At 42.6% G+C, this 24,075-nt stretch overlaps 1 protein-coding gene across 2 annotated transcripts in view; it reads left to right on the top strand.

The window, feature by feature from the left end:
- FAT2 (FAT atypical cadherin 2) overlaps positions 1–24,075 on the top strand; it is a 106,837-nt gene that overhangs the window by 40,412 nt on the left and 42,350 nt on the right. For both annotated transcript variants that reach the window (XM_079968178.1, XM_079968177.1), the window contains exons 4-6: positions 11,310–11,371; positions 18,978–19,289; positions 20,042–20,252. In XM_079968178.1, coding sequence (XP_079824304.1) covers positions 11,310–11,371; positions 18,978–19,289; positions 20,042–20,252 — 585 coding nt within the window. The remainder of the gene's footprint in view (positions 1–11,309; positions 11,372–18,977; positions 19,290–20,041; positions 20,253–24,075) is intronic.

Below are 24,075 nucleotides of genomic sequence, written 5' to 3'. Positions count from 1 at the left end.
AGTCTCTGCATGCTCGGGCTGCTCCAAAACATAATCTGCTGCCTTTTATTATCAAGTCTTACATTCCTGGATTTGACTCTTGGAATTAGGAATGATAGAAAATGAACCCAAGAGGTACATGTAGAAAAGCCCTTTCCTAAATCAGATTATCTCCCTTTCTGCTTCTGTGTATGGACAAGTAGATGTTCTGAAATGCCCTGGGGGTGGAGGGGACTGCTTCCACACAGTTAAGTTCTTTTAGTACCAGTCTGCACTGTTTATAGTCAACCTACATGCAGGCTTGACAGCTTTAATCGGTTATGGTTAAGAGCAAGAGTCAGCAACCTATTTCAGCCATGGGCCAGTCCACCGTCCCTCAGACCATGTGGTGGCCCAGACTATATTTGGGGGGGGGGGAATGAATGAATTCCTATGTCACATGAATAACCCAGGGATGCATTTTAAATAAAAGAACACATTCTACTCATGTAAAAACACCAGACAGGCCCCACAAATAACCCAAAGATGCATTTTAAATAAAAGGGCACATTCTACTCATGTAAAAACACGCTGATTCCTGGACCATCCACGGGGCCGGATTGAGAAGGCGATTGGGCCACATCTGGCCCACGTGCCTTAGGTTGCCTACCCCTGATTAAGAGAGAAGTAATATCCCAGTTACACACATATTCATCAAAGTGAAAAGCTGGTTTAATATTGCCACCACCCCACAATCCCCAGTATGTAATACAATGTGTAGCAGAAGACATGATGCAATTTGCAGCAGTTAGCCACTAACTTCATATATGCATTTATATTATAAGTGTTTGCTATGGACACCTGCTTCTTGCAGACCAAAGCAATAAGATACTAGCCCCTGATATCTGCATTGGTCTAGGCTTCTCTGAAGATGTTGAAAGATGTCGACCACAGCTTATGAAATTGCATAGGTTCAACGTGTCAGGTGATGAGTAACTTGAGTCAGGAGCAATGCTCTTTTTGAAACCATGTTGGTCATTCTCTTCAAATAGACAACCTGGATCCTGAAAAATCTGGACCCTAAACCAAATGCTGCAATTTGTAGGAAATTACAGGATGGGTGGGGAGAATTATGTTCTCACACTCTCAGTACCTAGGAGTTCAAAAGAATAAGGAATGCAAATTGTTGCTAAAGCAGCAAATTTTAGGCAAACCACTTAAATCTCATTTAGTTGGTACCCCCCTCCCACAACGTACACAGACATGCCCAGTAACTTGGTTCGCATTCTTTTAAATCCTTAAGTTCTAATAAGGTTGGACCAGGACTTTGTCCTCAGCTCCACCTTTGCCAAGAGGAATTGGGGTTTTTTTATGCTTGGCCAACTGTGCAGTGTTAATATTTCTGCTTCTGTTCTGACATGACTAGATATTCTTTCTCTTTGCTTGACGAAAAGCAGAAGCCAGGCATTCCATAACTGCAGGCAGAAACGATACGTTCCCAATTCTCTATATGTGAGCTCAGCCATATAGGTAGCAAACTCCAAACCCAGGAGTAAAGAAACCCAAATGCTTTGCCCCCATGGTTTAGAAATTAACCCTGAGGCACAAACACCATGGCAAAATCTGCTAGCATATGCAGGTCAGTTACTTTGCCATAAAGTGTAGTCACTCATTCCCCATCACACAATGGGAGACTATGTACCATTTTCTGAGGCCTGAGCAGATTCTAAAGGACAATTCAGCACACACAGAAGTACTTTCAGGGCCCATTTGCACCACTGTAATACAGTGCTGAGTGAGGACCTGGGAGTCCTGGGTTCAAATCTCCAATGAGACATAAAGCTTACTGGGTGACCTGTGTCAGCCACAGTCTCTCAGTATAACTTGTGTCACAGGATTATTGCAGGATAAAACTGGGGGGACATGGATGTCTCCTTGGAGGAAAGGTGACATATCGATGTGGTGATTTTGTTCTTTTAAAATGCCACAGACTCACAGAATTTCCAAATATGCTCAGAAGCACCGAAACAGAATGTATTTATTTGTGACATTTATCTGCTGCGCATGCAGCATTTCCTTTCCAATCCCACTCAAAGTAAGAAAAACCAAACAAGAATTCAAACAATAAACATTATTTTAAAGAATACCCACCGCCTTTACAAAATGGCAGCACCTGTAATTCCATAGAGGAAGCTATGACAACCAAGAGTTTGTACCACAGTCATCTCTCGGGTTCCTTACGTCAGCGACCTTAATTCGGCCAGGGAAAGGATGGACTCCGTAATTTACTCATCCTGGTTTAAGCAAGTCCTGCTCACCTGATTTCCACCTCCCGGATCAAACTTAAGATTTACTGTCAGCTAATGGTCAAGGGTCTCTTCACCTTTACCTTTTTAATTCCAGGATTTGGGGAGTGGGCAGGGAAGGCTTAGCAAGGAAGGATTCTAAGTTTCTTATCAATCAGCAAAACACTACTGGACTCTTTTTCTGCGACTGGAAAACACTGCTTTTGAGAGGCCTTTGAATTATGTAGAGCACACAGACACAGAACTACATGAATCCAATTCTGCAGTGAGTGTGGAAGACACTTCAGAGCTACAGTCAGGTGTCAGTCCATTTGTAATCCAAATTGATTGATCAACATAAACACTTTGGTGCTGGGCTTTTCAGGAGTTTAGTAATGAAGCCACTCAGGTTACCGATTAACTAGGGCAACAGCCTAATAGGAAGGATTGCCCCAGCGTTTCTAAGAGACCTAGCGCTCTAGTCATTTCCCTCTTGGTGATTTTCGGCAGAGGGCACAGATGTTACATTATGCCAATGCAGTGTTAGCAGCATCAATGGATGAGGGATTTGAGGACTCTGGGCCTTTCAAAAATGTCTTTAACTCATGGTTGTACATGGTTGTACTTAACTCGGGTTAAGTACTTAATTCGTTCCGGAGGTCCGTACTTAACCTGAAACTGTTCTTAACCTGAAGCACCACTTTAGCTAATGGGGCCTCCTGCTGCTGCTGCGCCGCCGGAGCATGATTTCTGTTCTCATCCTGAAGCAAAGTTCTTAACCCGAGGTAATATTTCTGGGTTAACGGAGTCTATAACCTGAAGTGTATGTACCCTGAGGTACCACCGTACACAGATACTTGAAAATGTGTTGAATATTGCTTCATGAATACATTTTGAGGGTCAAGCCCGCCTTCTAACTCCTAAACCCACACAAAGGCTTGTTTATTTACAGTAAGTAGGGCTGCATTCTTCACCCCTCATCTTTGTGGCTTTGAGAAACAGTAGAGTCACCTTCACAGCTTGGCCACACATTGCAGTGGGAGGTGGCAAGCTGGATGATCGGAGCTGATCCCTGCCCCTGCCCCAGCTCCAGAGTGTGAGGTCCAGTGGCTCCTGGGTTGGTTCAGCTCCACCTCTTCCCCAGGGCTTTCCACTGGATTCTGCTGGCAGGGAAACTGTCAGGAGCTCATCCTACACTCGATCGTTCGGGAGCTACAAAAGCTTTCTTCAGCCCGAACATCACAGCAACTGATGCCAACAGACAGTGGCATACTTAGGGATCTGCAGAGTCTTCGCAGTTTGTGTAACAGACCTCAGCAACTCAGCATTTTGGCTAATCTACTTTATTTACATATAAACACACATGGAGCACTGCAACATGGCTCCCTCTCTCTCTAGCATCAGATAGCAAAGAGGAAGAACAAAGGACAATAGTCCCACTTCACGGAACACAGTAACACAAACATCCTGTCTCCGTCACTTCCCACTTTGTGGAGTCAAAACATACACCATCATGTGACAGACAAAAATCCCATGACTGTAATCACGGAGCAGGAATTCTAACAAACTTCTTGTGGGCCTCCTGCCAACCTGCCCATTCAGTGGGGGCAAAAGGCAAAGGTCACTCAGCACTGCAGGGACTGACAGGAGACCAGCTCAGCCGAGAGAATCAAATAGAGGGACACCTCTATTCAATCCACCACCACCAAGCCCAGCTAAATAAAACAGTAATGCTTATGCTCTGGACATCAGTTTTCCAAATATTTTAGTCACATTGACACTTTAGATTTGTAGGTATTCATTTAAAACATCTTAGGCGTACACCTAAAAATGTGAAGTGTAGTGAACAAGGACAGCATGCTTATTAATAGCGAAAAAGAATTTATTTTTTTCTGTCTAAAGTGGCAAAAAATAAAAGTGTATATCTTTGGGGGAACAAAAGCTTTAGATGCTGCACCCTGCCTGTATTTCTAACCCTTGCTTTTTATAGGGAAATGAGCAGCAGTTCAAAAAGAAAGCGCATTCACTCTAATTAGTTTCTCCTTAATGCCAGCTCCATGTCACCGCATCTTCCTAGATGTGTGGTACATGGATCCATGTCAACACATCTCATATTTGTGTGCAGGAGCAAAAACATCACAGCTCTATTTTGGAATTAGTGCAATTAACCATTAACCACAATTGCTCTCATATCTCATTACAGGGTGTTTAACAGACCTTGTAAGGAAATCAGTGGGGTGTGTGGCATGGACTGGAACCACAGGGCAGCCAAACAAGATCTCCCTCTAAAAGTACAACTGCCTTGTCAGGGAGCAAAACAATTAAAAGCAGGATGAGAGAAATTGGGGAAATAAACCCCAAAGCACGGAGCAGGGGGTGGGAAGGCAGACATATTACTCCTGATTTAACATGTAGTCATTGTGCATTATGGGAGCATCAGGAAGAAGATGTAGGTGCTCTGTCTTCTCCCACCTAATGATTCTCCCCTGCAAATGCTTCTCCAGGCTCTTAAACCAGAATTAATTGTGACTAGGGTAAAAAAAAATGGTGGGAGACATTTGCAAAGAAGAGTTTGGTAGTGGGAGGAATAAGTACCTGCCAATTCTCCCTTGCAAATGCCCCAAAGGGGCTCCATGTAATAAGGATTAGTTGCAGATTCTCCCAGTTTTATTCTTATTATTCAAAAGTTCCAGGATGCTTTGGGTTCTCTCCAGTTGTCTTCCAGCAAAACAATAATTTCGGGATGTTGATTTGTTTAAAAATTGTGCATCGGCCTTCACACTTGGCTCCTTCACTGTACATTTTCTCTGTTTAGGGTTTTTTATTTGTTTGTTTGTTTCAGCCTGTTCTTTGTATTACTCCAGCACAGAGTAAAAATTAAAAATAGGTTAATAAGAATAAAGGTGCTACATTTCAGGAAGTAACAAATTTTCTTCCTTTTTATATATTTTTAATATCTCATACCAGCAATCCAGCAGACTAAAAATTATTAGTTCTTTGCTGGTGTTTCATCTACTGCATTATTCTTCATCTCAGTTCATATGGTACCAGTTTTAGGATTCCTGTGCCTTGTGCTGTCTCCCTGTCCTGTGAAGCTTCCTTTTTTACTTTTATTTATTACATTTCTATTCCACCTTTCTTACAAGGAGCTCAATCTGTTGGATATAGTTGTCCCTCTGGTGCACGATAGGCTGAGAGACAGCAAATAGTTAAAGGTCTTGTTGCAATTGCTTAAACTATTCCATTACAGATATATATATATATATATACACACACACACACACACACACACACACACACACACACATAGTCGCTCTTAATTTTGTCAAACTTCAGCTATTTAGCTTCACAGCAGCCACGGGAATTGGGATGAGAACCCTTTCAATCGGTGTTGTGATGTATTTCTGATTTTTCTTTTCAAATGTGAGTGAGGAAAAAGTGGCAATTTCTTATTGCTCTGTTAGTTTATTTTAAAGCTTACTCACAAGTAAATGAGGTCATAAAATATAGGAGGAACACTCAGCTTCTGCAGAGCACCAAAACCGCAGTGAGTCACTTTTCGTATTACCACACAAATCTGTCTCTACCTGCCCATTCTCCTCTTAATGGAGAATTTGCCTTTAGTTTTGCTATCAAAACCAGGATCCTTGTGGTGAGCTCCCCATCCCCCACTGGGGAAGCTGTGAGTGTGCATGTGAGTCAAATGCTGTGGGTTTTCTTGCCATAATTAGCAGCCTCAATTGATATGATTGATGGGTGGGGAAGCCCATTATGTTATGGACCTTGAGTCACACAGTCAGTTGATTTGTTTAGAATATTTATATACCTCCCTTCACTGAAGTTGGTTTCAGGTTAGTTTCCAGGATTAAAAATATCAAAATGCAAGAAACCGTAGAGTACAAACAAGATTTGGAGCCTTGGTGCCAGGTAAGGACATTCAGTATATGGGGTGCCAAGCCTGAAAGGGCCTTCTCTCTAGTTGTTACCTGCTTCACGTATAACAGAGAGAAAGGGAAGGCCTCAGCTGTTGGTTTTAGAAGGTGGGGAGGGTAATATGGAAGAAGATGCCTGGCCAGGAGGTGGGGACATGGCTGGCATCAGGGGATTGGTTCCCTCAAGCAGTTGTAAGGCCCACAGCTCAGTGAAGTGGCTCACTGTTGCATGCTGGGACATCCCTGCAGGTTCCTCACTGCCTGCCCAGCCTGCCCAGCTTAGTGAAGAAGTTGGGGTGAAGAGAAGAAGGAACAGCAGTAGGTGCTCCCACCATTTCCTTGAGTTCCTCAGTTGGGCCTAGAGTGAGAGAAGAAAAGCTGCTGTAGTAGTGACGACAAAAGCTCACCGAGGACCAAAACACTGGTATGGGAGGACATTAATAGCATCACATTTAATTTGGCCTTCAGTGTGTGGACTGAATACATGTAGGAAGAGCTGGAGTTGTTGCCAGGATGCCAGCCTCCTCCTCACCTGTGTGTGCTCACGCTGCACACTTAGAACATCTGTAAGGCGCTGCTGTCAACAAGCACCTCCGCACGGTGCGTTCATTCTCTGCTCTGCATGAGTCATCCTGGCTCCATATGTAGGACCCAATTTTGCAAAGACCTTTGGGCTGCACTTCAGAGACCACATGCTTAAGTGCTTTGCCCAAAGCTTTCTTCATGGCCGCAAAGAGGAATGCAAACATTCCTTTATAGTTTTGTTGTTGCCCTTGGGATCTTCTGCTCATGCTTAGATGTAAGGATGAAATAAACAAACAGCAGCCTAGACGTGGGCTCTATGCAGAGTCCATTAAATTCATCTTGTTGTAACACATTGTGTTCTTTGGTTTTAAACATAGTTTATAAGCCAAATATCCATAATCCCTCAGAGGGAGAAAGTAATGAACAAGTAATGACTGCTAACTGAAACCCTGTTCCAAATACTTACATCACAATCCCTGGAGCTGGATAGCACGTCCTGTTTTCCCATGGAATCGTCTTCTGCCTATAGCTGCTCAGCGCAACTTGCAACCTGCCAAACCAAAACCCAACTCACGTGTCTTGTATTGCTGTCTCTAGTCAATCCCATGCCTTTTGTAGTCCCAGAGAAATAGTAATAACAAGATATAAAGCCTCTTGTAGGCTATACTATACGTGACTGACGGACTGTGCTCAGTTTGGTGGGTCACAGCTTGCGTAGGCCAGGCCTGTATAGAAGTTATGAGGATGAACTGGAATCTATGGACCAAAGGGCTAGGAGCCATGATGGCTATGTGCTCCCTCCAGCACTGGAGGCAGATTCCCACTGAATAGTGTCAGGATGCTGTCAGCGGCTCCTGTCTGGTTGCCCAGGAAAGTATAAAGACAAGGAAAGGTTTCTTATCGTCCTTTTTTATTCAATATTTACAGAGAGAGGCTATAGAACCCAGCCTCTTGGATAATGGTGATGTCCCGAGTGAATCTCCACCCCACCCCCGTCTCTCCCATTTTCTCACTTGTCACTTCTATAGGTGCTGCTACGTGCTCTCTGTCTTTGAGCTCGTTGCTCTCCTACTTTTAAGGCTCGCTGGGTTCTGAGAGATGGAGGGTCTGGGAGGCTTTCCAATGACACCGTGTCCATCAGCTGTTGCTCCAGTTCCGCCCCCTCCTCCTCCTCTCCCATTATTTCCCAATCCCCCCCTCATCTGCCTCTAAGCTATGACATCCCAGAAACCACTGTTGTAAATTTATACTGTCTTCCTCTTCCTCCTCCCTGGGAGGGTCAGGATGGGGAGGCGGTCTCCATCATTCCTCCTCTGCCCATTCCCTGACAAATAGCAGTTGTCACTGGAAATCAAAAGCAAGTTCTGTTGCACTTAAGTCCCGCTTCTCATGGGTACCTGGTTGGCCATTGTGAGAACAGGACACTGGAGTCTATGATTATTAATATACAAGATTATGGACCACTTCACAGCATAAAGCCATCAAAGTGGTATCCAAGATCAGAAGAGAATAAAGCGCATAAACACGAGCTCTAAGAACAATAAAACCATCCATACAAGCGTCACAAAACAATTTAATTGGTGATAAAATTAATACTCCATCAATGGCTGGGTTACGCTTCAGGGAAAGCCTTCCTAAACAAAAATGTATTCAGTAGTCATTTAAACTAGATGGGCCTTTGGTCTTATTGAGCAGGGCTCATCCTAGGTTCTTCAGGTGAGTATTAGAGTGTTTAGAGAGCTCCATTTAGGTTACCAGGAGGGGGTTGGGGAGGGCAGGCCTCCTGCACTTCTGTATTTGTGTAGTGGAGTAACAATATATCATCAAGGATAAAATTGGATTTGAAGACTTGTCTGTTGGATTAAAGTGCAATATTTTATCCTCAAGACTTGGGTCCAGTGCCAGCATACTGCATGCTGTTGACTGAAGTGGAACCCAAGTGGCATCCCCTTTGGTAGGTCCGATACTTTACAGTGTGTTGCGGCATCGTTCAGGCACTGATTCCTGCCTTCATCCACCCCTTTCCCCATTTTCATGGTGCCATCTGATATGGTGCAATTCACTCTGATATGTAGGCGGGCTGACACGCTTAGATCATGTATCCCAAGATAAAAAGAAATCCCTCCTCACTTTAATTCCTCTTTCTTGCCCTGCAACATTATTCCCCACCCCCCACCAGCTATAAATGACAGCAGATTAGCAGAAGCTGCCATCGAAATAACGGATTGTGTCAACACATTGTTTACAACTTGGCCCCTCACCTTTAGAGGAATATTTCCCCATAGCAGGTAAATGAAGCGAGAGATTGCATCAGTGAACAATGGGTCTAGAATTAACCTCTTGCCTTTAGGTGATTCAGAGGCATGATGCCAGTGACCAAACTAGAGAGAACAGAAGTATATAGAGGGAGCAAGGATCAACAGACATCGTCTGGTTTTCTAGTAAAACTACATGCTCTAGGACATGGATGGGGAACCTGTGGTCCTCCACAGGTTGTTGGACTGCAACTCCCATAATTAGGATGCTGTTATATCCTTAGGGCAGATCAGTCCTGGAAGTCTGAGGGAAGGATAATGCCGCTGATGCTAAGGAAATTATAGTAATCTCAAAGGATAATAAAGTTTAAAGCCTGTCAATCCTACCTCTTTGGCTGATCAGTTACCAGTAAGGAAGGATGAGGGAGAAATTGGATTCCCTTTGCATTTATAGGCAATCCTGCTTAATTTGCGCTTTCTGAAACAATATGTGAACCAAAACACAGTCTTCCCTTGAAATGTTTGTTTCTCTAAATTCTGCAATGCCGTTCTTCAGCCAAATCAAGTATGCATTAAAAGGCATGCATTAGTGAAAATAACATCCAAAAATGAAGTATAGAAGGTGAAATTTTGTGCTGCAAAAATGTGTTCATTAGAAATTTGTTCTAAAATGCTGAGATTTTTTTAAAACCCGCAAACTTTTGTAGAGAGTAAGAGTTGGACGAAGGGGAAACTGAGAGAATCGGAAGTTGACAGACTCACCCATCCCTACTAGTAGGCATGTTGATCTGTCTTTCTGGCACCCTTGGATCTTATCTACTATCTGTTAGCTTGCTCATATCAGCTTCCTCTAAAATACAGCATCGACTGGGGTTTTTCCATGTAGCGTTACTTCATTTGCGAAAGCTGAACAACAACCATGACATTTCCCAGAGCTTCTTGCAGCTGAAGATAACAAGATATGCTGCTAACCATACATGCATACATCAGGAAAGATTGAAATCTACAGCCTTCAAAATGGAGCCAATGTTTTTGCAATATAAAGTGCGTCTCAGAATGTGCATGCAGCAATACCTGCCCTAGCCTTGTTGGCATTGTTTTCAATGTAGGGACCATAGGACTGAGGAGGTACAAGTGCAACAAGAAAGAAGGAAGCATAGTTCAAAATGCTGGCTTACGATTTTTTAAATTATTATTATTAATCCTTAATTAAGGATGTAGGTGGTAGTATCACCGCTATAGGAGGCTGTTTCCCCCTCCACCACATGTGGCGGCAACCACAGGATAGACTGACTTAGCTGCTTAAGTTCCTGTGCCCCACTGAGAGCTCTCTCAGTCCTCCAGAAACCCAGCCAGATGGGCAGGGCAGGGGAGCCTTACCCATAGAGGCTAGTGGCACGGGGCGCCAGGGCGCCAAGTTCTGAAGGGCACCAGGGAAGAGGCGGAGGCTGGACGCGGCGCCTCCTGGCATCAGCTCGCCGCCCTCGCCCGCCTCTGCCATGCAGCGCTGAAGCAGTGCCGTTACTGGAGCCTCCATCTGCAGTGGCCACCGCGGCATGAAGCAGCCAGCTGAGCCGGGAAGCGGCACATCCAGCCTCTGCTTCTTCCATGCCAGAGGAGCCGCCCTCCAGCCGCTGCCCGCCTCCTCCAGCCCTGCCGGCAGCGCCGTCCTCCCTAAAAAACTCTGGGAAATGGGGGGGGGCACTGGAGGGAGCTTTGCACCACGGCACTGGATATGCTTAAGACGGCCCTGGGGCAGGGTAGAAATAATAAATACAGTGGTACCTCAGGTTAAGTACTTAATTCGTTCCGGAGGTCTGTTCTTAACCTGAAACTGTTCTTAACCTGAAGCACCACTTTAGCTAATGGGGCCTCTTGCTGCCGCCGCGCTGCCAGAGCACGATTTCTGTTCTCATCCTGAAGCAAAGTACTTAACCTGAGGTAATATTTCTGGGTTAGCGGAGTCTGTAACCTGAAGCGTATGTAACCTGAGGTACCACTGTAATAAATAAATAATAAATTAATTATAATTATTAGTATTAGTATTATCCTTCCACTCTGAAGCCTGAAATGGCACCTCCAGAGGTGGAGGGCCTCAAATATTGTTGGAGGTGTCAGGGAATGAAATAAATCATTTTGGTTAATATAAGAAATATGGAAAACTTCCACGGTTGGGAGGCAGGAAGTGTTTTTTTTAAAAAAATCTATCAGCTTCTTTTGCTTGTGGCATAGATTTGCTTCAGGGCAGCAGCGCCTTTAGAATCAGCTCACGTTGGTATGGCAGGTGAGCGAGGCACAGCAGCACATGGGCTACAGCTCTTGGATCTGATCATGGTCTTTTTCTCTCATGGCAGGTCTGATTTATACCACATCTCGGCAGCTCGATCGCGAGTACAGGGCTGAGCATATCTTAGAGGTGAGTGATGATGAAGTTGTAATTACTTTTATTTACTTGAAAGTGGTGTGTATTGTTTTTTTAAGTTCTCAAAGAACATTTCCTTGCAAGTCAGAGCACACCAAAGAGGAGCACTCATTCCATCAGTTCCAAATTGCTCAGGAAGATAATTGCTTGTTCTGCATTTTTGTGGGTTTGCCCCCAGTGCCAGCCTCGCTAATACCTCCTGGCCTAGCTTCTTAACTGAAAGGCTGCAACAGGAATCTTGCCGCTAAGCCCTTGCAGAGTAAAGGGGGGGGGGAGGGTTTCCTGCCCCTTTTGACAAAATGGACACTTAGAGGATTTCATTACTACATGGTACTGAAATGCAGTTTCCGAGCTAAGAGGCAGGTTCTGAGACCTTCATAGGAAATGTTCTAGACCAGTGGTGTCCAAACTTTTTTCAAAGCGGGCAGATTTGATGAAGTGAAGGGCTGTGAGGGCTGACCAAAGTTGGCCTTTTTTTAGGATTCAAGTTGTTGAGCTTTTATTAGGGTTGAAGTTGTTGAGTTTTTGTTTAGGATTGAAGTTGTTGAAGTTTTTTTAGGATTTTACTTCGGGAAATAAACTGCTAGATTAAACTGATCAGCGGGCCGGATTAGGCCCCCAAAACTTTGGACTTTGGACATACCTGTTCTAGACTACATCAGTCTCAGACAGGGAGAAGGGAGGAATTTGACTCCACTTGCATATAAAGGAAAATTTATCCAATCTACACTTTCCAAAACAATGAGCAAACTGAAACACAGGCACCCTTCATAATTCACACTCTGCTCTGGAAAAGTAATGGTACAAAAATGCACAAATTAGGGTAAAGTGTACATAAAAATGCATGTATTAGTGAAACATATTTCTTTAGCTTTGCAAAAAAAAGTATTTATTCAACAAAATTATGTGAAAATGTGTATATTAAGAAAAATACACACTAGAATGCTGAATCTTCGTTGACTTTAAGAAAAAATAATATCACAGACTGATGTGGATGTGTGGGGAATTGCTCTTAAGGTTGGGAAAATGAGAAACAGAGGGAAAAAACAAAATGGACATTTTCACCCATCCTTAGTCTCAGCCAGTATGGCCAAGTGTGGTTAAGGATAATAGAAGTTGTAGTCCAAAATTCCTAGAGGGCCCTGGTTTGGAGAAGGCTGGTTTTACTGTAAGGACTATATTTTCAGTCAGGGGTGTCTCCCGGCTATAACCTGAAGATGCTGAGGATTGAACCGGTGATCTTCTGCATGCAAGGTGTACCACTGAGTTTTAGCCCATCCTCCAAAAGAAACATAAGAAGCTGCCTTAACGCAAGTCAGGTCACTGGGTCATGTAATGCAGTTTTGTCCATGCTGACTGGCAGTGGCTCTTCAGATGCAGATGCTGTACCACTGAGCTGTGGCCACCCCTCTAATCACTGTGCTGCACTCAAACACATTCTGAGAAAATAGCTCATACCAAAATTCATGGGTGCTGGTAGGAACAATGCATTTCAATAAATGTAGCACATATTCAGATTGCCAACTTTTGAAGAGTTGTCTCTGTCAGAAGGTGGCTGTAATGGTTCTAGGGGTTGCTTGTGCGTAAATCGGTGCCACGCTTGGCTGGGTTACCTGGGTGAACCCTTTCTGTCCGGACAGCCACTCATCCGTGGCTGTCTCAATCGCTGGCAGAATCCGTCAGTGGGCGTTTCTTGAACTTCTTCCAGCAAAGAAGCTCTTTGACGCCTAGTCTCTGCCTACTCTCCCTGCGTGGAAGCCTTCTGCGCAGGGAGGGTGTGGGCAGCAGAGGACCCATGCTCTCCCCGCTGGTCTCCGGCGAGGAGTCATGGAGCCCCCTCGCCGATTCCCCCATTTGCCCCCCTTCTCCACTGGTGCTACGCTGATTTCCTTCCCCAGAAGATGGGCTGCCTCTCTCCCTCCTGGGACGCTCCCCGGAATCCCTCTGGAGCCCTCCCTCCTCCTCTGGCTCCGATGGCAGTTCCCTGACAGTGGAGTACAGAAGCTCTTTCAGAAGCAAGTAGAGGCTTGGAGGTCTTTAGCAGTTTTTGTTGGGTCTGGGGCAGAGGTTGGATAGATCCCAGCACACAACATAAGATGCCCCTCATCCTTTCTTTCTCTTTGCCTTTCTACCAAATAACTCCAAAGAAAGCAGGGGGAATTCAGACAGACTGTTCCCCATCACCACCACCCTTTTCCCATCTGGCCAGTTGGCATTCTTAGTCTAAACTTACATTACTAGCTCCTGGCTGCTGCCTGAGAGAATCTGCTCCATTTTGCAGGCTAGCTTCTACAAACAGCAGCTCTTTCAGGTGAGCTATATTTAGCTTGCTCAAAGATTCATTATTCAGCCGGAGGAGGTAGCTAAAACAGTTCAAAATGCATTCAGAGTGAAGACAAGAACAACTAAGACACGGAAATTCCAGGAGATTGCTTGATTATATTTAAGGACAGAGAAATGAGAAACATGATTTTACAGAAGAACAGAGAAAAAAGATTTAACATTGATGGGAATTATATAATTATTTTTAAAGATGTTCCGATAAGGCTGTTGAAATGAAGAGACCCATATAAACCATTGGTGCAGATCTTGAAGAAGAATAAGATAGAATTCAGGTGGGAGTTTCCGGAGGGGATCTCGTTTTTCTACAAAAGTAAAAAACACAAACATACAAGCCCAGAGGAAGCTAGCAAGTTTCTGAGGAGATATAAAGAATTAAGACCAGAGGAAGAACCAAGAGGAGCAGCAATGGGAGCAGGAGCCGTGGGGGAAGGTGGATCGGGAGACGGAGAAGAAGAGGACGGAAGAAATACAGAAGAAGAAGAAGAAGAAGAAGAAGAAGAAGAAGAAGAAGAAGAAGAAAGATTATAAAATTTAAATAAAATTTATTTAATTAGGATGTCAAAATGGTGCTGAAATTATGGAATTGGAACATTAATGGGATGAATGATAGGAAAAAACAAAATAAAATTGGACAATATTTAAAAAAGGAAAATTTGGACATTATCTGTTTACAAGAAACACATGTGGCAAGAAGACATAAAAGAGTTTTGATCAATAAAAGATTAGGAAATGAATTTATATCGTCAGATAAAAACAAAAAGAGAGGGGTTGTACATAAGAAACAAAATTGAAACTCAGCAAATCTTTAAAGATGAAGAAGGAAGAATAATTGCAGTCCAGATCAAGTGGCAAGGCGAAAAAATAATAATTGTTGGGATCTATGCACCAAATGGAAATAAGACTGATTTTTACAAAAATTTGGAAGAAAAACTGTTTGATTATATGGACCAAAAAATTATAATAATGGGAGATATGAACGGAGTAGTGTCAATGGATATGGACAGATTGAGAGCATCAGGGTTGAGTAAAGAGGGAAAACTACCAAAAACCTTTTTTTCAATGATAAAGAACTGTAATTTAATAGATATATGGAGACTAAGACATCCACTTGACAAACAGTTTACGTTCCATTTGGAATCAAAATCAGTCAATGTTGAGAATCGATCAGATATGGGTATCTAACGAATTGACTCCAAGAATCATAAAAGCTGAAATTCAACCAAGAGTAATTTCAGATCACAATCCAATCAAATGTGAAATAAGAGGTTATGAAGAAAGAACTTTCAGGTGGCGAATTAACGATTACCTTCTAGATGATCAAAAAATTTTAGAGGAAGCACGAATGAAGTTGGTGGAGTACTTTTCGAACAACTGTAATAAGGGTACAAAAATGAATGTAGTGTGGGACGCCAGCAAGGCGGTGATGAGAGGATTTTTTATACAACAGAACTCAATTAAAAATAAAAGCAGAGAAAAAGGCAAGAAGGAAATCTTAAAACAAATAATGGACAATGAACAAAAATTAATCAAGAAACCAGATAATTTAAAAATAAAACAGACCATAAAAGCTCTGCAAACACAATTTGCGATGATAATAAACAAAGAGGTGGAATGGAATATAAAAAAGCTGCGACAAAGAAACTTCGAGTTTGCAAACAAATCAGGAAAATGGCTGGTGTGGCAAATTAAGAAAAGAAAGGAGCAGAATACAATAAATAAAATCATCATGGAAGGTGAAGAGATAGTCAATCCAAAGGGTATTAGGAAAGGATTCTTGGACTTTTACAGTCATTTATACAATAACAAAGAGAAAAATAATATGAGGAAAATAGAAAGATTCTTAAAAGAAAAAAAGGTGCAGAAGATCCCGACAGAAAAGAAAGAAAGGCTGAACGCCCCTATAGAAATGGAAGAGGTTAAAGAAGTCATAAAAGAGTTGAAAAAAGGGAAAGCTCCAGGACCAGATGGATTTACAGCAAGTTATTATAAGGAAATGAGACACATCCTGCCTACACCATTGAGAGAAGTTATGAATAATATTCTTAAGGACAGAGAAATGCCGGAGACGTGGAAAGAAGCTTTTATTACACTTATTCCAAAACAAGACTTGGATTTGACTCAAGTTAAAAATTATAGGCCTATTTCATTGTTAAATATGGAGTATAAAATCTTTGCAAGTATCTTAGCAAAGAGGTTGAAAAAGGTGTTACAAGAAGTTATACATAAAGATCAAGTGGGTTTCCTTCCTGGCAGACAGATGAAGGACAATATAAGGAATATAGTCAATCTGTTAGAATATCTGACAGCCAGGAATGAGAAACAAGCAGTGTTAATATTTGTGGATGCAGAAAAGGCCTTTGATAATATATCTTGGGACTTTATGTTAAAAAATTTAGAACACATGGAGGTGGGGAATGATTTTTTTAATGGAATAAAAGCGATATACACTGAACAAAGAGCTAAGCTGATTGTAAACAATATGACTATGGAAGAATTAAAAATATCAAAAGGTACGAGACAAGGATGTCCTTTTTCACCATTGTTATTCATAATGGTTCTGGAGATTTTCCTAAATTCAATAAGGAGAAATGAAGCAATAAAAGGTGTGTCAGTAGGCCGTAATGAATATAAAGTAAAAGCCTTTGCTGATGATCTGGTAATAACAGTGGAAGAACCGCCGGAAAGTTCAAAAGTTGTTTTGGAGGAAGTTGAACAATTTGGTCAAGTGGCAGGGTTTATATTGAATAAGAAAAAAACTAAAATGTTGGCAAAAAATATGGATCAAGGTATGATAGAAACAATGCAACAACAAACAGGGATAGAAATGGTGAAAAAAGTTAAATACCTGGGAATCTGGTTAACCCCCAAGAGTATTGATTTGTTTCAGAATAATTATGTGCCAGTGTGGAAGGGAATAAAGAAAGATCTAGAGGTGTGGGGCCGAATGAAGTTATCCTTTTGGGAGAGAATTTCAACGATTAAGATGAGTGTGCTGCCAAAGATGTTATTCTTATTTCAGACAATTCCAATAATTAAGGGGACAGTGATATTTAAAGAGTGGCAAAGAGCAATTTCAAGATATATCTGGCAGGGTAAGAAGCCAAGAATTATGTATAAGTTACTAACGGATGCGAAAGAAAGAGGCGGCTTCGCCCTGTCAGACTTGAAATTATATTATGAAGCTTCATGTCTCTGCTGGTTGAAAGAATGGATAAAGTTAAAAAATACTGAGTTATTGGACTTAGAAGGTTTTGAGAACAGATTTGGCTGGCACGCATATCTATGGTGTGAGAAAAGAAAGATTCATAAAGGTTTCGAAAACCACATCTTTAGAAGATCTCTCATAGAAATATGGGAGAGATATAGAAGTTTATTAGAATCAAGAACTCCCCACTGGCTATCTCCGTTAGAAGTTATGAGTCTTAAGAAAGTCAATATGAGGGGGAACTGGATTACATATAAAGAATTGATTATAAAGGAAGGAGGAAAATGGAAAATGAAATCCTATGAAGAAGTGAAAGAGTATGTGTATGATTGGTTGCATTATTATCAGGTTAACGAAATGTTTAAAAAGGACTTAAAAGAAAGAGGTTATGAGGAAAAAGAATCGAAATTTCAAATAGAAATAATAAACAATGAAAATAAAATTTTGTCCAAGATGTATAAAATCTTGCTAGAATGGTATACAAAAGATAAGGAAGTTAAATCGGTTATGATACACTGGGCCAGAGATTTGGGTTATAATATACAGTTTAATGATTGGATAAAACTGTGGAATGAAAGTATAAAATTTACGGCATGTACTGCATTAAAGGAAAATGTTATGAAAATGATTTATAGATGGTACATCACACCTGTGAAACTGGCAAAAATGTATAAAACATGTAATAAGTGTTGGAAATGTAAAGAAAAAGAAGGAACATTTTATCATATGTGGTGGGATTGTAAGAAGGTGAAGGGCTTCTGGGAAATGATATATAATGAGATGAAAGAGATGTTGAAATATACATTTGTTAAGAAACCAGAGGCTTTTCTTTTAGGAATAGTAGGAAATGAAATAAATAGAATGGACTGTAAACTTTTCCAATATGCAGTAACAGCAGCGAGAATATTATTGGCCCAAAGATGGAAACAGGAACAACTGCCGACGCTCGAAGAATGGAGAATGAAACTGATGGAGTATGCTGAACTGGACAAACTAACAGGAAAGATCAGATATATACGAGATCAAAAGTTCATTGAAGACTGGGGAAAATTTTCAGACTATCTGAAATGTGTATGTGATGAGCAAATAACGCTAGTGGGATTTCAAGAAGTTCTGTAAATGATAGAGGACTATTGTATTGATGAAAACTAAGTGTGTGAAGGTTTATAAAATGCAATATAAAATCAGGAAATGTGTATTAAAAAAATTTGAATAATGGATGATTGTCAGAGAGGTTGAAGGAAGTCTAAAAGAGAAAATATGTGATAAATTTATGTTGGATAAATGTATGTTGGAAAATTTAATTAATTTTTTTTTAAAAAAGATTCATTATTGGCAAGAGTCAATGCAAGAGAATGCTTTGCATTGGATAGCATCTCTGAGATGTGTGGTCTCTGGTTTTTGATTCACTAATATCTCTCCACCTAACACATGCACACCAAACTTTTTGGGTTGCTGTTCAGTGTTGTGCATGCAGAAAGTCCTCACATCTCCACTTTCTGAAACCGGGTTGAACCACTCCCAGTCAGTATAGACAGCACCGAGTTAGATGAACCAATGGTCTGACTCAATGTAAGGCAGCTTCTGTAAGGTTGTATCCAACCTTGCATGATGGGTCTTCTCCTCACGCAGCAGGACTTCCTGTTCCTCTTCTCTCCTTTCATGCTCCAAAAGGGTCCCTCAATGCTCTGGAGCAGATTTTGAGGGTACATAGGGGGCCCAAGGGGAAGCAGGGGAAGGTTCCATTGAGCAAGCAGAAGTCTGTTGCCTAAATATGACAGCAGCATTGTATACAACCCTTAACCCTCAATGTAGGCAAACCACACATTGTAACACTTCAACCACTCCCAGAAGACTTTGCCAGATATTAGGAGATCCTCCAAATGTTGCTGGACTACAACTCTCATCATCCCAGAGCATTGGTTATGCTTACAGGCATCCTGCAGCATCTGGAGGACCTTGGGTCTTCTCCTCTGCCATAGCAGGGTTTCATGAGCATTAACTGTTTTCTTGAGGCTTCAGGTCTGATACTCTTTTGGCTTTTCCTTATAGGTCTCTGTTTCAGACAATGGGGATCCAACTCTGAAATCCACCAGTAGAGTTGTAATCCACATCACAGATGTCAATGATAATCCTCCCACATTTTCCCAGAAGTTCTTCATGGTTAATCTACCACAGAAAATAGGATCTGAGACTCCTTTGCCCGTCTACAGGATGATTGCCACAGATCGGGATGAGGGACTGAACTGCCAAGTCACTTACAGCCTTGAAGAAAACAGTGATGGAGTCTTCAGCATCCACCCAGTGACAGGCATGGTCTTCTCCAAAAAGGCTTTTCCTGTCCAGGAGTACAACATATTGACGGTGAGTGAGATATAGGAAGTTAAGGAGGATTGAGGCAGACAGTAGTTTTTTTCTTGAGTATTTAAGGGCCTTGTAGTCAAAGAGGGTATTCAGGTTGTTGTTGTCTCATTGGTATATTGCCCTTCATCCATAGATCTCAGGGCAACATAATTACATCAAGAACCTGTGAAACCTATTTAGCCCAAACCTGCCATGAAACAACAGCAACATGTACGTTGCAGAAGACAAAATCCTCCATCACCTTCTTCAGTTTGCATGGGTAGTCCAAGAGCAGTTTGGTGGGTCATCGTTGGATGCCAATTACTGGGGAGGAGTAGCAAGAGAGGGTTGCTATTTTCAATCCCTCCTTGTGAACTTCCTGGAGGTATCTTGGCTGACGACTGTGGGCAGCAGGACACTTGACTAGATGGTCAGGTCCAGCAAGGGTCTTCTTATTTTCCTCTGTATGGCTACAGCTCTGCAGGCTACAGAGACAGACCAGAGTCAGCAGCTTTACATATGCCAAAGAAATCCTATCAAACTCTTGTATTGCATGAACCCTGCTAAGTTAACAGGGGCAAGCAAATGGATGCCATCCAGGTGTACACTTTACCTACCAGCTGAAGGAAGGCAAAGGCAACTGCAGGCTGCCCACTTTGTGGTGCTTCTGGCAATAGAACCATGAAAGGCTGATGTCCTATTAAGTTCACTCAGAACATTGGCAAGAGCAACTTTGTTTTCCACTGCATGTAAGCTGGTGCCTCTCTTGGCAGGTCAAGGCTACTGATGGCGGCAGCCCCCCACTCTCTTCCAGCGTGAGGCTGCATGTCAACTGGATCCCTAAGCCCCTCCCGTCCTTGGAGCCTCTGACTTTTGATGAGCCTCATTTCAACTTTGCTGTCATGGAAACAGACCCAGTGAATCACATGGTGGGAGTGATCAGTGTGGAGGCTGGGCTCGGCCAGCTCTGGTTTAATATCACAGGTGAGTGGCATGCGGCTGGGAAATGAGCTCTGAGGGTGACTCTGGGCTGACAAAATGCTGCCTCAGTTCCCCAGATATTTGGCACGCACATGCCCCGAGTGAACAAAGGCTGTTTATTTTAGATGGCAGGCACATTAGAGTCAAGGCCTTGGCGCTGGCAAGGAGCAGCATTGAGGCTGACTCAAGCAGTTGTCCCACAAAAAGCATTGTGCAGGTCTTGCGTTACCTACCCATCACACTTTGCAAAATGGCATTTCTGGCACTCTCCCAACCTTAAATGAAAATTCTTGTGTTGCAAACGGGCAAAAACACATCTTTGCAGCTCACAGGAAATATGTGGTAATCATAACTATTCCCCACAGCAATAAAAACAAACCAACAGGAGAGAGAGAGAGAGAAACCACAAGGGGTTTTGAAAGTCTTTAAATGTTAAGTTGGTAGGGAGCTGCTATGAATGCTCAGCAATTCCCTTGATAAAAATCTATTATGTTTTATTCCTATTCTTCTCTATTTTCCCCCATTAGTTGGAAATGCCCTATGATTTCACTATGCAGAAGGATGTCAAAAGATACAAATCTCTTCTGTATATTTTTGCAAGAGTTAAGAGAGAGCCATTCTAGGTAGATATTCCAGTGTAATGATCAATGCATTTTTGTTTTTGTTGGAGATATGGACCTCACTCGGATTAATGATTGGGACACCGGTGGGTGTCCAATGTGGTCCTACTTCCATCTTCAAGAACTCATGGTTCTGAAGGGGTTTACCTTTTTTATAGTATATTGCAACATCTGTAAGATGTTCCCCAGGCTCATGTAGGTTTTCATGCACATTTAATGGTAGAATTTCAGGAATGCATAGATTTTTGAAATAATTCTTAGGTGCCAATATCATTTCATTTCATTTGTATCCTGCACATCTGACTGATCTTTGATGTATCTTTTAGCTGTACTGATCTGTGAGTGTGTAATTCCTATTTCCTGGCATTACATTGCAGACTTAAGGTTTAGTTTGGGGCTTTGGGGTTTTTTGTTTGTTTGTTTTTGTTTTGCCTCTGCTGAGTGAAGCCATTCCTGAAGGCAGATAGTTTGCAGACCTGCAAGAATTGTGCTTCTCAGGGCACCTCCAAGGAATGCTTCTGTGCCTGGTGCAGTTGGGCATGGATAATGGAGTACAAATACAATGAAGGCAGGACAAGAATCAACACAGTACAGAATTGACAATGCTTGAGGAAAGTTTACTTTTGTGTGGGACAGTCTGCCCGCATTGTGTCCCCTTGCAGGTATTTTCTTTGGAATTTAATCTCAGTATTTATCTATTCTCCTAAATCAGACACTGTTTACAATATGGGACCTCCTTCACACAGTGGGTCTGGGTAATCCTTTGCCCTGAATCATTACCTTGTTTGGCTGGCATACTCAAGCTAGCATTGGCGGAGTTTCCTTTTCTATTTTAGAAATTGTGCTTTACACCCCTCCATTCCCCAAGGAGCTCAGGTTGGGGTGGCATGCATGATATGTGGCTATCTATTTTTATCTACACGACAGTTCTGTGAGAAGGAAACAGAATGCAGCCTTCTGCTTTAGGCAGTGGGAAAAGTGGTATATGGGCTCCTCCGTAGGGATGGGGAATCAACAACATCTGGAGGACCATTAGTTCCCCAGCCCTGGTCTGTTTCTGCAACTGTTCAATTAGCATCATAGAATCGTAGAGCTGGAAGGGACCACAAGATTCGTCTAGTCCAACCCCTTGCAATGCAGGATTTCTTTTGCCCAGCGTGGGACTCAAACCCATGACCCTGTGTCTCATGCGCTCCCAACTGAGCTATCCCAGGATGACTAGGCTTCCCCAGAAAGTGTGGACTTTCCCTAGTGTCACAGCAGAGGACATTGCGAGTTCACACATAGAGCTGCCCTTGAGTTCCAAGCCAAAAGTTTCTCTTGGCGCTATAACGCCCTTCCCTTCCACTTGTCTGCTCAAGTGATTTATAATGCAAGTCAGACAATGTCCGCACCTGTCTGCTCAAATCGTTCTACAGGTTCATTTTCTTCCAGACGTCGTCTGGCCCCATCCCTTTCCCTTTTGCTCCTTTTTCTATAAAGGCACTGTTTCTTTAAAATCTTGGTGCCTCTGCTCCACTCTCATTTTCATTCCTGGCTCTTCCTAAATTACTTCAGGAGAGCCAAACACATTTCCCCTTAGGGACATATTTTTCTGTGTACTCAGACCAAAGCTTTTTTCCCAGGTCCCCCATTAATGGTTGTTGGAACTGCTGTTGTGGGATAAGCTTTTGTGAGTGTAACTGTTTATTACCCATGGGATCGCTGATGACCACCAGTGCCTCACCACCTCTGACATATTCTCTACTTGCCTCATTTTATTTGAAACATAGTTTTTTTAAACTTGGAGGCTTACTACTTTCTCCAAGTAGTGCTCAGGAGTGCTCACGTGTCAAGTCAGGTGGCCTATATGAGCAGAACTACATTTACCTACTCCATATAGTTTTGCTCCACCATTTCAGGAACTCATACAATAGCATCTTAGTTTCCCCTTGTTATCTGTGAAACTGTTTCTGTTATCACAGAAACGACAGCTTTTTAAAAATGGCCATAGTTCCTATCTCTCCTGCATCAAGGCTGCGCTCTATCCATGACACAATAGATCCATGGCGACCCTCCATCAAAGCCTCCCAGTTGCTGCTGTTTTGCTTCAAGGAACTCTACTTACAGATCTCTGGAACACAAATAGGACCATAGGAAGTTTCCCTATTGGTCCAGCTAGCTCAGCATTGCCTATACTGACTCTCAGCACTTCTCTGGAGTTTCAGGCAGGGGATCTCTCCAAGCCCTACCTGGAGATGCCAGGGATTGAACCTGGGGCCTTCTGCATGCAAAGCATGCTGGCTTTGCTTCAAGGTGTGATGCTTAAACCAGTTCCCCTCTCTCTGTTGAGACTTGCTCCGATTCATGGATGAGTCCTGGGCTATGGCCCTTCCCCAATGTGACTTTTGTAACTACTGGTACTTGAAGGTGGCTATCATATCTGCTCTCAGTCTCCTCTTTTCCAGGCTAAACATCCCCAGCTTGGTTTGCAGACCCTTGATCATCTTGGTTGAAAGGGATATTTGTCAGGACTGTAGTATGGACTATCACTCCCATTCTGATCATGATCCCCCTCCCACCTCAACATATGCCTGCATTTTTTTGGGGGGGGCGGAGAAATAGCTGTAGAGGAAATGCTATTTGGAAATGGAAGGATTAACATGACAGAGTTGATTCCCAGAGAAAAGAGGTGGACAATGGTGGACAAAATAGAGCAGTCTATACAGGCCTTATGTGGCAGGAAAAGCTGTGAGATAGTGGTGGGGAGATTATGCAGCTAGCCAATTGTACTGAAAAGTTATCTTTTCTAAGCTCTGGGGATGGTGTGACGCAGAGAAAGGAGAAAAATGGGAGGGTGTTTCGCTCATGACGTCATGCAGATGTCAGGGAACACAGCATCACTATTCCACAAGATGATGCCTATTGTAGAAGCAGGATACATTCTCTAACTCAGTGTATAGTCACACAAAGAGCTCTAAGAAACCTTGCTTGGAGAATAACCCATAGATTATTATAGTCAGCCTTACACAACTTGTGACACTCCAAGCTGAAAGCAGCCCACCAAATGAGTATTGTGGCCTGCCAGGTAACCTCACAATTTTGCAGCCTCTGCTTGGTCACTCTTGTTGGTGGTTAGCTGCATTTCATTTGGTAGGCCGCAGGTTGCTCAAGCTGACTACCTTTCATCATCTATGCAGCCTGCTCTTTAGTTTTATGGATTATTG

This window comes from Podarcis cretensis (genome assembly GCF_951804945.1).
Source record: "Podarcis cretensis genome assembly, chromosome: 2".
NCBI lineage: Eukaryota > Metazoa > Chordata > Lepidosauria > Squamata > Lacertidae > Podarcis > Podarcis cretensis.
Note: the sequence above shows the minus strand (reverse complement) of the source record. Positions and strands in the feature narration are given on the sequence as shown.